This window comes from Panthera tigris, chromosome C1 (assembly GCF_018350195.1).
Source record: "Panthera tigris isolate Pti1 chromosome C1, P.tigris_Pti1_mat1.1, whole genome shotgun sequence".
Classification (NCBI taxonomy): Eukaryota; Metazoa; Chordata; class Mammalia; order Carnivora; family Felidae; genus Panthera; species Panthera tigris.
In genome coordinates, this window is record NC_056667.1 from 34,241,025 (window position 1) to 34,253,552 (window position 12,528).

The following is a 12,528-nucleotide window of genomic DNA, read 5'->3' on the forward strand; positions in this document are numbered from 1 at the left end:
GTGGGGAGAGCAGCTTCCAAGGCCGGTGACCAGGAGCTAGACTGCTAGCTGAGCGGTGAGTACAGGCAGTGCAGAGAGGACAGAGAGACAGGCATGGTGCATAGGACGTGCTCCCGGGGAGCGTGGACGAGGAGGAGGAGAGGGACAGAGCAGCAGCTTGCCCAAGGCTTACACAGGCTCACAGAGGTCCGTGCCACCCAGCAGAGAGACCCGGTCTGGAAACGTCCTTTTGTGAGTTGTGGTCACAGCTGCCTGTTCAGATACAAGGCCAGCATGGATGGAATCGCCCAGGGAGCCGACAGGGTAGAAGTGTGGGCAGTTGGGGCAGCACTGGCGTTTAATGATTGGCTGAAGGACAGGGAGCCAGAGATGAAGACAAAAAGGGCTGTCAGAAAGACAGCTGCCTCCAGAATTCGGGGTTCTGCTGAGGCTGGGGACCCAGGACCACCAGAATTCTGCCCCAGCCCGTAGACACTCTAGACAACACAGTGCAGATAGTTCTGGTAAGCTCCTATGCTGTCTGTATAGAAGGGAGAATGAGGAGGAATTTCCTGGTTCAAGAGAGCTACACCCCAGGGCACCTTTTTGTTTGCTCTTTCATTATGGACACTGTCAAACGTGTTCATAAATACAGAGAATAACGAATTGTCAAGTACCTGTCACCCATATCCCTCAATTATCAGCACATAGCCAGTGTTTCATCCGTTTATCCCCTCATGCACCCCTCCTCGCTGATTATTTGGAAACAAGCCTCTGATATTGTATTGTTTCAGCCTTGAATATTTCAGTAACTTTCTCTAAAAGAGAAGAGCTTTATGAAAAGTATCGCAATACCGCTATCACACCTTTAAAAAAATGAATAATCCCTTAACGTCATAAAAAATGTCTAGGCTTGGGGCACCCGGCTGGCTCAGTCAGAAGAGCATGCGACCCTTGGTTTCGGGTTCGTGAGTGTGGGCCCCACAATGGGGGTAGAGATTACTAAAAAAATAATAAACTTAAGGAAAAAAATGTCCAGTCTTCCACTGAGCTTTCAAACATTGGTGATTCCCAGTGGGTGTTCTTAAAACTAACCCATCAGATCGATTGCTTCTTGCTGGGGTGATGGAGGGGATACATAAGCAGAGAGCAGTGTAAGTTTCTACATTTGTTCAGACCCTGGCCCTACCATTCCTCTAAGCATCCATTTTCTTTTTCTTTCTTTCTTTCTTTCTTTCTTTCTTTCTTTCTTTCTTTCTTTCTTTCTTTCTTTCTTTCTTTCTTTCTTTTTCTCTCTTCCTTCCTCTTTCTTTCTTTCTTTCTTTCTTTCTTTCTTTCTTTCTTTCTTTCTTTCTTTCTTTCTTTCTTTTTTAATTGTTTTAGTTTATTTATTCTGAAAAAGAGAGCACAAGCAGGGAAGGGGCAGAGAGAAGGAGAGACAGAATCCCAAGCAGGCTCTGTGCTATCAACGCAGAGCCCGATGTGGGGCTCGAACTCACAAACTGTGAGATAATGACGCGAGCTGAGATCCAGAGTTGGTCACGCAGACGCTTAACCAACTGCGTCATCTAGGCACTCCTAAGCTTACCCACAAAATCTAATTTCATTCAGTACATATTTATTGAGCACCTACTCTGTGCCAAACAGTCCCTGCCTTCAAAGAGAGAGTATGCCAGAAGATGGACTTTTCAAGGAATGAGGGCAAATCACGCTGCAACAGGGAGGGGGCAGTTCACAGACAGCAGAATATAATGACAGAAGCCTCAAGGGAGCCAGAGGTTTTAGGGAGTTTGGAGGAACAGTTGTGTAGATGGACCAATAGAGAGAGGAAGACCCTGTAGACCTTCAGGTGTCATGGAGTGTGGATTGGGGGAGAGGAGAACAGTCCCCACTTGAAATGCATCTGGGGTACACTGTCCTTAGGGGCAGCTGGGTTTGTGGTTAGCATAAGAAGTTGAAGGGGAGGGGCACCTGAGTGGCTCAGTTGGTTGAGTGTCTGACTTCGGCCCAGGTCATGATCTCACGGTTCACGAGTTTGAGCCCCGTGTTGGGCTCTGTGCTGACAGCTCAGAGCCTGGAAGCTGCTTCAGATTCTGTCTCCCTCTCTCTCTGCCCCTCCCCCACTCATGCTCTCTCACTCTGTCTCTCTCAAAAACGAACATTTTTTTTAATTAAAAAAAAAAAGTAGAAGGGAACACTCAGAGAATATAGGGAATTTTGCCTGCGTTTTAGATTGAAAGGATCTGGCCAGTTGTACAAAGTTGACTGAAAGAGAATAAGGACAGGACAGAGCCCCGCATCCTTAGCACCAGTAAACAGTGCTTGTTAACATCGCTGTGAGGCTTGGTGCTGACCAACCCAGCAGAGCAGTCAGGTGGGTACAAACTGTGAAGAGGCTGTCCACGCTCACTGAGTCAATCAGTTAGCCCTTTTTCATCAGAGACTTAGCCATCAGAGCCTCCTGGTGGGAGTACTGGGGACAGGAAAGAGCCTCAGCCTGGGTGCAGTCTTCCCCCAGGAAAGCCCCAGAAGGCAGCATCTTCCCTATAATTTCCACATTAACAGAAAGGTGAGCCTCTTGGTCTCGGGCCCCCTGGCTCCTCTGATCTGAGAGGCAGGATTTCATCAGCTGCCCCCAGGCTTGGAGACTGGATTGCATCAGGCCAGAGGATGACTAAGCCACCCCACGCGGTTCTCTTTCCAGCAGGGCCCACCCGCCAGGCCTGGGCCAGACCTAAGTGACTCACATTGCCTATCCTCAGGGTTCCTAGGACCTAGGTGCCCTGGACATACGGCCAGACAAGGAGGTGCTGAAGTCTGTGGGGAACAAGGTTGGAAGGCCTACATCTAAGACTTGGAAGAGGAGAAGAGGCATAGTTCTCCCAGTGTGGGGAAGGAGGGAGGATGAACCGTGGCCCTTCTGGAGCATGGGAGGGTGGTGGTCAGAAGAGGGCACTGAGCTCAACTCATCACATCTCCGTGTCTTTCCTTCCAGTCCTGGACGCACAATATCCAGCGAGAGAAAGAGTTTCTGCGGAAGCTGGTGAAAGCACGTGTCATCACCGACCTAACCAGCGGCATCTGAGGCGGGCCCAGCACATGGCCACGGAGGTCCTGGCACCGCCAAGAGCAAGCAGCAGCCACCACCACCTGCCCACTTCATTGGCCTTGGTCTGGCTCTGCCTGAAAGGCACAGGAGTCTTTAGACCCCGAGAAGGACAGTGCCAAGTGGCCCCAGGGGTGGCGAGGCCTTGACAGGGCAGCCAGAGCTGTGTCTGCCCAGAGGCCAGCCTCAGAGACCAGCACTTGGCCTCATTCTCAGCCTGGGTCCTTGAAGCTAGAGGGCCAGGAGGCCACCAGCCGTGCCCAGCAGGCCCAGCATGCAGGAGGTGGACGTCAGGCAGCAGGGCTGCTGCTGGAATCATTTCTCCAATCAGTGTTTGGTGTATTATCATTTTGTGAATTGGGGTTGGGGGGAGGGTAGGGATAATTTATTTTTAAATAAGGTTGGAGAGGTCAACTTTGGTCCACTTGCCATACAGAAAGAGGCCCACTAGGGGGCCTATCGGGTCGTGGTAGCAGTGGGCTCCCTGTCGAGTAGGGGTGCCATGACTAGCCTGGACCCTGCTCGGGACTACAGGGGAGGTGGGCAAGGTCTCATGCCAGCCCTCTCCAGCTCATGACACTGTTTGGCCTTTCTTGAGGAGAAGATGGGGTATTCCCATTCACCAGCCCCTAACTACCCCACAGGGAAACCCTGGAGCCATCATTTAAGCCAACAAGACAGCCCCTGGGTTAAGCAGAAAGAACTACAGAGCCTGGGAGATGGGGCCTGGCCCAACCTGATGGGAATAGCGCCCCCCTCCCCAGCTGCAGCTGATCCATAGGACAGTGCCCCAGCCTGGACTGACCAACCTGGCAGCTGTTCTGGACTTCAGCAATGAGACTGTCAGGTCCTTGGGTTCTGCCTTTAGCTTGGACCAGAGGGAAGTGAGGCTCAAGGACCTTATCCAGGCTGTGGCAGCCATCCTGGAAGCAATAAAGCTCTTCCCCGAATCTGGCCTCCTCTTGCTTTCTCTGACTTTCCTGGAAGAGGCAGGAACCTGGGGCCTCAGCAATTATGTTAAACTCAAGGGCCATCTCTCTAGCCCACGCAGATTCCTGGGTCTCTTTCCCTTCTCATGTCAACTGCTGGACGCGGGTAGCTACCTAGGGGCCTCCTGAAGCCTCTCCCATCCCACAAAGTCCTACACCCTGTTTGCTTTAAGAGAAGCAGACCAAAGGTATAAGGGCATGCCCCAGAGTCTACCCCAGTCCTCCTAAAGGAGCCACTGAAGTCCACAGCCTTACGATAGCACCTCTGAGTCCCCAGAACCCCAGTTCTGCAAGCAGGGACAGAGATTCCTACAAGTCCAGGAAAGATCTATACTGAGCCTCTGACACAGGCTCAAAGACCTTACCTGCTTCTGGCACCCCAGGCTGAGCCCTGGGGAGAGTATGTCCCACCCCAATCCAGAGCACAAAGGGTCCCCTCTCCCCACACAGAACAGGAAGGCACAGCCCCCTCTGGGCACCCTCAGGTGAACATTAGAAAGGCTATCCCCACCCCCACCCCCTTAGAGCGCTAGAGTCTGATCCCTCCCTTTCCAGCATCCCCCGGCAAGCCTGAGAATGGGACAAACATACACCTGCATCTGAAGCCATGGAGTGAGCTTCCTGCCAGAGCTGCCACTATGACAGGCTGGCTGGTCCCCTCACCTCTCACCTGCCATCCCAATCCAAGAGTCCTTGCCATCCCAAGGACCACCACCTTCCCACCTGCCCCCTTACTGCCGTGGTTTGTCCTCAGGCAGAAGCCTCCTCAGCTGAGGGGAAAGCAAGACCCTGAGAGACAGGCACACCCAGAACTCCCTTGGGATTTTGCTGGCAACTGGGCACAACTCCAAAGCACATCATGTTCTACGGGAATGTCGCCCCCTGGAGTTGTACAGGGCATAGGCTGCATGCCTACAAGAGGCAGCCACGGCTGATAAATCCCCAGGTTGCAAGAGGCAGCAAAGAGAGGATCTACTCACTGCGTGGCCCCTGTCCTACCAGGGTCCTGTCAAGCCTGCGGACAGCCACCACCAGTTTTCTGTGGTCTGGCTTCTGCACAGAAACTGCTCTCACAAAAGCTGTGGTTCTCAGCCCCGGCCATATGCCAAAATAACCTGCACCGATTGGGAAAACGGCACATGCCCACCCCAAGATTCTGATTCAGGTCTGGGGTGGAGCCCAGATGTGGGTGGTTTTAAAAAGGTCCACAGGTGGTTCTGATGCATAGTCAAGGTACAGCTGGTCCACACACGTCCCCTGAGCACTTTCATCCCCACCCATGGCTTCCAATTGTCAGTTGGTCAACAATTTCCAAATTGCCATCTCCACCCCAGCTCTCTCCACGTTGCTGCAGGCTACAGATTCAGCTACTTCCTGAACATCGCCGCTAGGGTAATTCACAGGTCCTTCCAACTCCACACGTCGGACACTGAACTCGTGAGCTCCTGTCCTCCACATGCCCCTCCTCCGGGAAGCCCCAGCTGCCAGCATGCATCGCCTCCACCTCGTCACCCAGGCCAAAGGCATACCTTTGTCCTACCTCTTCACCCCATCCAATCAGGGATCAATTGAGTTTTTCAAGAAGGTGTGCTCACGAAAGAGGCTTGCAGCCCTCCGCTAGCCCCACACTCTGCCTCAGGCTCCTCTCTCCCCAGCAGCCTCCTTACATATCCCCAGACCACCCACCCCACTGCGGCCAGTCTCTGAAATGCTTGTCTGGTCACACCATCCTCCTGCCTGAAACCCTTCAGTGGTCCCCAGTGCCACCTGGATAAAGGCCAGACTCTAGTATGACACACAGGATCTGGCCTTTCCTTACCTCTATCCATGTTACTCACTCAACCTCCACCCCACCTGCCAAATTGCCGTAATTAGGCACCTGAAATACTACCCTCCAGCTGCTACCTCAAAGCCTCCGCGCATGTTTCTCCTCTGTGACCCTCCCTTCTCCAGCACGGGCACCCGCGCCTACCAGCACTGCCCCTGTGGTGCCCGGGTGAGCAGCGGTGTTCTCGGATGTCTCCACTCCAAGCCCCGGGCAGTGGGGCCCTGCGGCAGGGCGGCTGGAGCAGGGTCAGGCCCCCAGGGCCCCAGCGCAGCGCCTCACCAACATGACGAGTTCCATGGGTCCGCTGGGAGAAGTTAGCGGTGGGCCAGACAGCAAGGAGCAGCCACTGCGGCCGGCCAGCCGGGACCCCAGAGACCGCACCGACTGCAGGGCCCTCGGCTGAGGCAGGGACCGGCCTGTCCCCTCCCTCCCCGCCCTCAGCCCAGCCTCCCGACTCCCTACTTCGCGTGTCTACAAACTCTGAACGCCCAGTTCCCGCGCCTCTCTCCGCCGCCTGGGTTCTTAGCTCTGAGTCCCAGGGTCCCCTCCCAGCGTCTCCTCCCCCCAAGCTCTGGGGACCTAGGGTAGTTGGGGGGGGCGGGGGCGGGGGACTCGATCCCAGCAGGTGGAGTGGCCAGGTGAGCCCTGAAAGGTGGAGTTGGGCGGGGGCGCTCTGGGCCCCACCCCAGGATCCGGTGACGCCGGGGCTGGAATTTGACACCGGATGGCGGCGGGCATGAGGCTGCTGAGGGATGGAGTTGGGCCCGGCCCCCAGACACGGCTCAGGGGCTCGGCCAGCAGCAGGTCCCTCAGGCCCCAGCCTTCACTGCGTCCCGGACCCGGAGCCCTGCACCTCGGTAAGCTGACCTGTTGGCCCAGCCCTGGGGCTAGGGGAGCGGGCAGGATGGTTCCCCTCCACTCCTTTCTCACATTCTCTCTCCCTCCCCTGGGCCGGAGGCACAGCCCTCAGCCCCTCCCAGCCCCCTCGGTCCCCCGGTTGCTGGTCGGACTGCGCTAGCCCGCTGTAATGTGAGGCTCCTGCTGCCGCTACAGGGCACAGACTGGCTGCCAAGGCCACGCTTTTGGCTAAAAGAGGCGCTGCCAGGTGCACAGCCTTGGGCATGAGCCTTTTAAGCTGCGGGGAAAAGCCCAGCACTGGTCCCAGGAAAGGTGCCTAGAAGAACACGGAGCAGGACCCCTGTGGTGAGTATCTGGCTGGCAGAAGCGGGGCAAGGACTGGAGGACCACCAAGTGGCCCCAGGCTGCAGAAGGGAGACTGGACCTGCCCTGCCCTGCCCTCAAGAGACCTGCTCCTGAGCTCCCCCTAGTGCAGGGGGCTACTAAGGCTGCCTGGCCCAGGTTTCCCTCCATCATTGAAAACAGTTACTAGCTTGGCCCATCAAGGCTCGATTCAGTTAGCAGAGCACACCTAGCCCTGGAGGACCACACCAGTGAGGCCTGGGGAGATCTGGCCCACAGTATGCAGACGTTCTGTGGGCTATGGGGTGGGGGTGGAAAGTGACAGCTGGGACCCAAGGGCAGACCAGCTAGTGAGGACTCCAGGGCCCCAGAGGGGTGTATGGGAATGCCAGCCAATGTGGGTTCACCAAAGGTTGGTGGGGCTCAGAAAGGCTGGATGGGCTCAGGAAGGATGGTTCATGGGGGGAAACTTATAAAAGCAGGGCCAGGTTTCCAGACCTACAGGAAGCTGGAAGGGGGACAAACCTGGACCAGCTCTCAGAGACGAGGTTGAAGTGGAGGCCTGGCTGGTCCTCCTGGGAATAGCTCAAGCCTGAGTATTTGAGCAAAGGGAAAAGCCCATCCACCCTTTGAGTCAACAGGTTTGGCAATGCTGCCCCCTGGTGGCCATAGGGAGCCATGCCCAGGCCCTATGTTAGAGGACCCATCAGCCACCATCATGGACTAGCTCTTGAGGGACATCTGTGGCGAGAAGACAGAACTCTGGCAGCTCGGGGTGCAGACTGAAATCTTAGAGCAGCAAGGTGCTGCAGTGCTGGGTGGGCAACACAGGCTGAGGCCGGGGTCTCACTAACATCAGCTAGGTCAATAGCAAGCACCCTAATTCTTCTCTAGGCCATAGTTTCCTGCCCTGTGACATGGAGAAAAAGCTCCCTAGTTCCTTCTCCAGCTGCTCCTGGAAGCTCCATCTCTGTAGCACAGGGCAGGAAGGTCCTGAGGAAAGAGGCCTTGTGACATTAGACAGTCACTGAGCTTCTCTGAGCCTTATTTGCTCAGGTGGAACATGAGGATTCTGCCATCTACCTCATGCAGTTGTGAGAACTGAAAGAAGGAACAGGTGCAAAGCATCAACACATAGTTAGGTTCTTGATGTAGTTACTTCTCCTCCTGGGTTGGGTCCGCCTTTCCAAGCCCCTTGTTCCTGGCCTGAAGACACTGAAGTGGAGCGGTGGCCTGCTCTCAATGTTCCGAGCTGCCTCAAGAGAAGGGGGCGGTGTGTGTGTGTGTGTGTGTGTGTGTGTGTGTGTGTGTGTGTGAACAGGTCAACTACAGCTGATGGGAGCTCCTGGTATTGACAGAGATGGAGCCCAGATGTGGAGGCCCTTCTGTGCTGTCCCACTGGCCCCAGCTTGGGCGGCAGGTGAGTGGTTCTCCCAGTGATGCCACTGGGTATTGAGGAAAGGTGGTCTGATTGGGGAGAGAACGCATGGCTTGGCCTCGGCAGGCGGGTGACAGAAGCGGAAGGGGAAATGGTCAAGGAGGGACTAGGAGTAAGTAGGAAAGTCAGTGTCTCAGCTGACCTCTCCCCTGGGCTCCCTGAAGCCGCGGACCCATTGTCCTCCTATCTAAACCCTTCCATAGCTCCCCCCACCCAACTAAGAGCCCATCCTGCCTCTGATCCCTGCTGCCCCAGCCAGCCCCTTCCCGAACTCCCTACACCCCAAGCTGACCTCGGTGCCCTCTTCCTCCCTGAGGCTCCACTTTTCTCTCTGTGCAGTCTGCCCTGTGGCCAACCCTGGCCGCTCTGGCCCTGCTGAGCAGCGTCGCCGAGGCCTCCCTGGGCCCCGGGCCCCGCAGCCCCGCCCCGCGCCTCGGCCCCGCCCCGGCCCCGGCGGCCCCCACCGGCCACCTGCCGGGTAGGTGAGAAGGCGAGGGGGGCGGGGCGGGGCCGGCCCGGGACCCAGCGAGTGACTCCATCTCATTGCAGGGGGCCGCCAGCCTCGCACGTGCGGCGGAAGAGCTCGGCGGCCGCCGCCCCAGCCGCCCCGGCCCGCGCCCCAGCCACCTGCGCCCTCGCCCGCGCCTCCCCGCGGGGGCCGCGCGGCGCGGGCCGGGAGCCGGGGCGGCCGCGCGAGCTGGGGGAGTCGCGCGCGGACCGCGGGGGCGCGGGGCTGCCGCCTGCGGTCGCAGCTGGTGCCGGTGCGCGCGCTCGGCCTGGGCCACAGCTCCGACGAGCTGGTGCGTTTCCGCTTCTGCAGCGGCTCCTGCCGCCGCGCGCGCTCCCCGCACGACCTCAGCCTGGCCAGCCTGCTGGGCGCCGGGGCCCTGCGGCCGCCCCCGGCTCGCGCCCCGTCAGCCAGCCGTGCTGCCGACCCACGCGCTACGAGGCGGTCTCCTTCATGGACGTCAACAGCACCTGGAGGACCGTGGACCGCCTTTCCGCCACTGCCTGCGGCTGCCTGGGCTGAGACCTCGCTCCAGGGGTTTGCGGACTGTACCCTTACCCGCGGATCCTCGAACCTGGGCCTTCTCGCAGGAGCCCGCTGGCCGGCGGGTGGGGGCTCTGGGCCAGAGATGGAGGCCTCAGCCAGGTGAGTGATGGCTATCAGCCCTGGAGAGATGGAAGGACGACTGACCTGCGGCCCCAGGCTCCTCGCCCTGCAAGTCCCAGCCCCGCAGGCACCAGACAACCTCAGCTGTGGAGACCTTAGGACCCACTTCTCACAGACTCTGGCACTGACTAGGCCACGGACCCAGGACTCCTCCTCTGGAGAACTCAGCAGCTCTGAAGTCCCAGCCTCAGCCCAGGCCCTGGGGCGTATGGAATTGGAGGAGACACATTGCTGACATGGGCCTGTACTCTTTCGTGGTTGCTGGACCCCTATTTATTATTCCTAAGTTATTTATTTACTTCTGTGGTTTGTCACATCCTTTCCTGGGCAGTGGGGCTGGATGGGTAAAAGCAGCTGGATGGAGATCATGCGCTGGCCATCCCACTCACTTCAGGCTGACTCAGCAATCACAGGCCTGTGATCTCCCATTGCTGGCCCCCCCACCCAGCAGCTCTGGGACACGGGGCATAGAACACAGGCAGAGTGGGTGGCAAAGGTGTGTTCACCAGTCCCGAAAGGGCAGCTCACACCCCCCTGCACAGTCCCCAGCACTTGGGACCTGTAGTTACCGGTGGAGAAAACTCTATCCCTGTGACATCAGGCATCCTGGGGCCTCACAATGTGTAATGACACAGAAAACCACACATTGCCCCACCCCACTGTCACTAATCTGTCCTACCCTCCAGGGCACCCTAACGGGTGCATACACTGCCTCTGCTTGTAGACAATCCAGCATGGGGAGCTCACTACCCACATTCCATGAAGCCACCTAGGGCAAAAGAGCATCTGAGAAGGCTGAAGGTGGGAAGAAGGTGCAGCGGGAGGCTGGTTTGGGAGAATGAAGCAGAGTGCATCAAGGGATAAGAGGGCAGGAAAGAACTGAGGTTCCCCCCTCCCCAGAGGGACCTGCATTTTGAGTGATAAACAAAGATATTAATTTATTCAACAAATATTTATTACCTATTATATGTCAGACACTAGGTAGACACCAGCAATGCAGAAGTGAAAGGGACATGATCCCTGCCCTTAAGCTTAAAATCGGGAGAGACAGACAATAAATAATTACTTAAATAATTATTTTTTAAGTTCAATTTGGCAAATAGTATGAAAAAGGACAAGAAGCTAAGCGGTATACACTTTCACCTGGAAGGAAGGAGAGGTTAGTGCTGACCCTGGCCTTCCACAGTGCCCCCGAGTCATCTTAAAAGTCCATGCAATCCTGAGCTTTCCTGCATGTCCTATGCAACCCTGTTTCCTGGGTCCTGTGAATTTGTCCAATATGATGTTCTTTGGCAATAAGACATACATATGGAAAGGCTACTGAGTCTGAGGAGCCATGGGACATCCGGAGGGCTGTCGGGAGGAAGGGATACGCTGGTCTGGAGCTGAGGAAGGAGGTCTGGGCTGGAGATTAATTCCGCAGCTGTAAGTACAAGGGCAGTAGCCGCAGCCAGGGCGCAGGAGAGCACCATGAGAGTGAGCCGGCTGAGGCCCCCCCCCCCCCCCCCCCCCCCCCCCCCCCCCCCCCCCGCCCAAGGCATCTGACACTGAGAACCAAAATTCCTTCCAAACTAAGTGCCTGCTTTGGCACAGGTGCCCCTTCACCCAGGCAAGAGTGAGGGCTGTGTGCGTTCTGGGTCAAGGAGGAGAAACAAGTCTGTGCTTCCACTCTTCTGTGTTTACTGCCCCAGTTCTAGGTGCTCCCCAAACTCTGGTGCTTTTGCACTGCCTTCAAACACTCCTTTGGTGTTTACCTCTTTCTGCCTCCAAACTGATTCAGGATCCTCGGTCTCCTGCGCTCCCCACCTCCACCTGAAGAAAGTGGCACCAGTACCATACAAGTTTGCAGACACTACCCGGCCTTGGTTAGGGGTGAAGGGGGACATCCTGTCAATTGAAGGGTCACTGAGCCTAGGGAGCCCCTGCTAGAAAGACTTGAAAGCCTAGCCTAGCCCCCAAACCCTCCAGGCCCTGCCCTTCAGTGGTCATCTCTGAGCCACTTAAAGGAGACCGACTGAAGGCACCTCTGACAATGTTCATAGCAGGAGCCAGTTCAGAACCCAAGCCAAAGGCGCTGGCTCTCAACAGTCCCCAGATTGCCAGTCCTCAAACGAGTAGGGTCCTTCCAACTCAAGGCTACGTTCGGGGCCCCAGAGAGACTGTGCCCAACATCTCACAAAGTCCCAGATGAAACAGCACCTTCTCCACGAGAAGACACGTTCCTGTAAGAACTGGCCTCGGTGTGCAGCTCACAACAACCCAAATCCCTCTTTTAAAAAATAAGGCCATTTTCCCCAAAGGAAACAAGCTCCAGGACTGCAGTGCTCTGCCTACAACTTAGAGGCATGATCTACACATGATCTTACCAGGCAGAGCACTTTCTGCTCCTGAAAGCCACAGGTGGTTCTGGTTATCTCCATTTTTGACTGCAGACTTTGTTTCACATTTGCAAAACTACATCGTCCATTTGAGTATCTTCCCAGAACTAAGGTACGGTGTCCTCCAAAGGGGTATCACGTCACCATCTCTTGTAAGAAAACTACAGGCAGCTTTGAAAACTACAGCAGCTTCAGGGAGCACCCAAAACTTCTCTCTAGATTTGTTTCATCTAGGAATTGAGGTTTGGGGTTCCATGTGCTCCCCCTGCACTTGCCAATGGCTTTCCTCCTCTCTGCCCAAAGGTTGCCCTATTTCCCCTGCCTAGAATCCCTATGACAGAGTGTATGTGCACTGGCCGACTCACTGAGGTCCTCTGGAAAAGGAGAGGTTGCATAGAAAGCTGAGGGATCTGAGAAAAGATCTAAGAGTCTGTGC

At 56.3% G+C, this 12,528-nt stretch overlaps 2 protein-coding genes across 3 annotated transcripts in view; both read left to right on the forward strand.

Moving 5' to 3' along the window:
• The window catches only part of ST3GAL3 (ST3 beta-galactoside alpha-2,3-sialyltransferase 3), a 199,710-nt gene extending 196,555 nt beyond the window's left edge, over positions 1-3,155 (forward strand). For both annotated transcript variants that reach the window (XM_042996880.1, XM_042996879.1), the window contains one exon: positions 2,975-3,155. In XM_042996880.1, coding sequence (XP_042852814.1) covers positions 2,975-3,064 — 90 coding nt within the window. In that variant the 3' untranslated portion in view covers positions 3,065-3,155. The remainder of the gene's footprint in view (positions 1-2,974) is intronic.
• A 3,471-nt stretch (positions 3,156-6,626) lies between these two features.
• ARTN (artemin) lies at positions 6,627-9,912 on the forward strand. The gene is given in 6 exon segments (XM_042993843.1): positions 6,627-6,759; positions 6,956-7,007; positions 8,796-8,863; positions 8,866-9,018; positions 9,090-9,440; positions 9,443-9,912. Coding segments are annotated over 6 exon segments (885 nt in total). The 3' UTR covers positions 9,571-9,912.
• Positions 9,913-12,528: the final 2,616 nt, after the last annotated feature.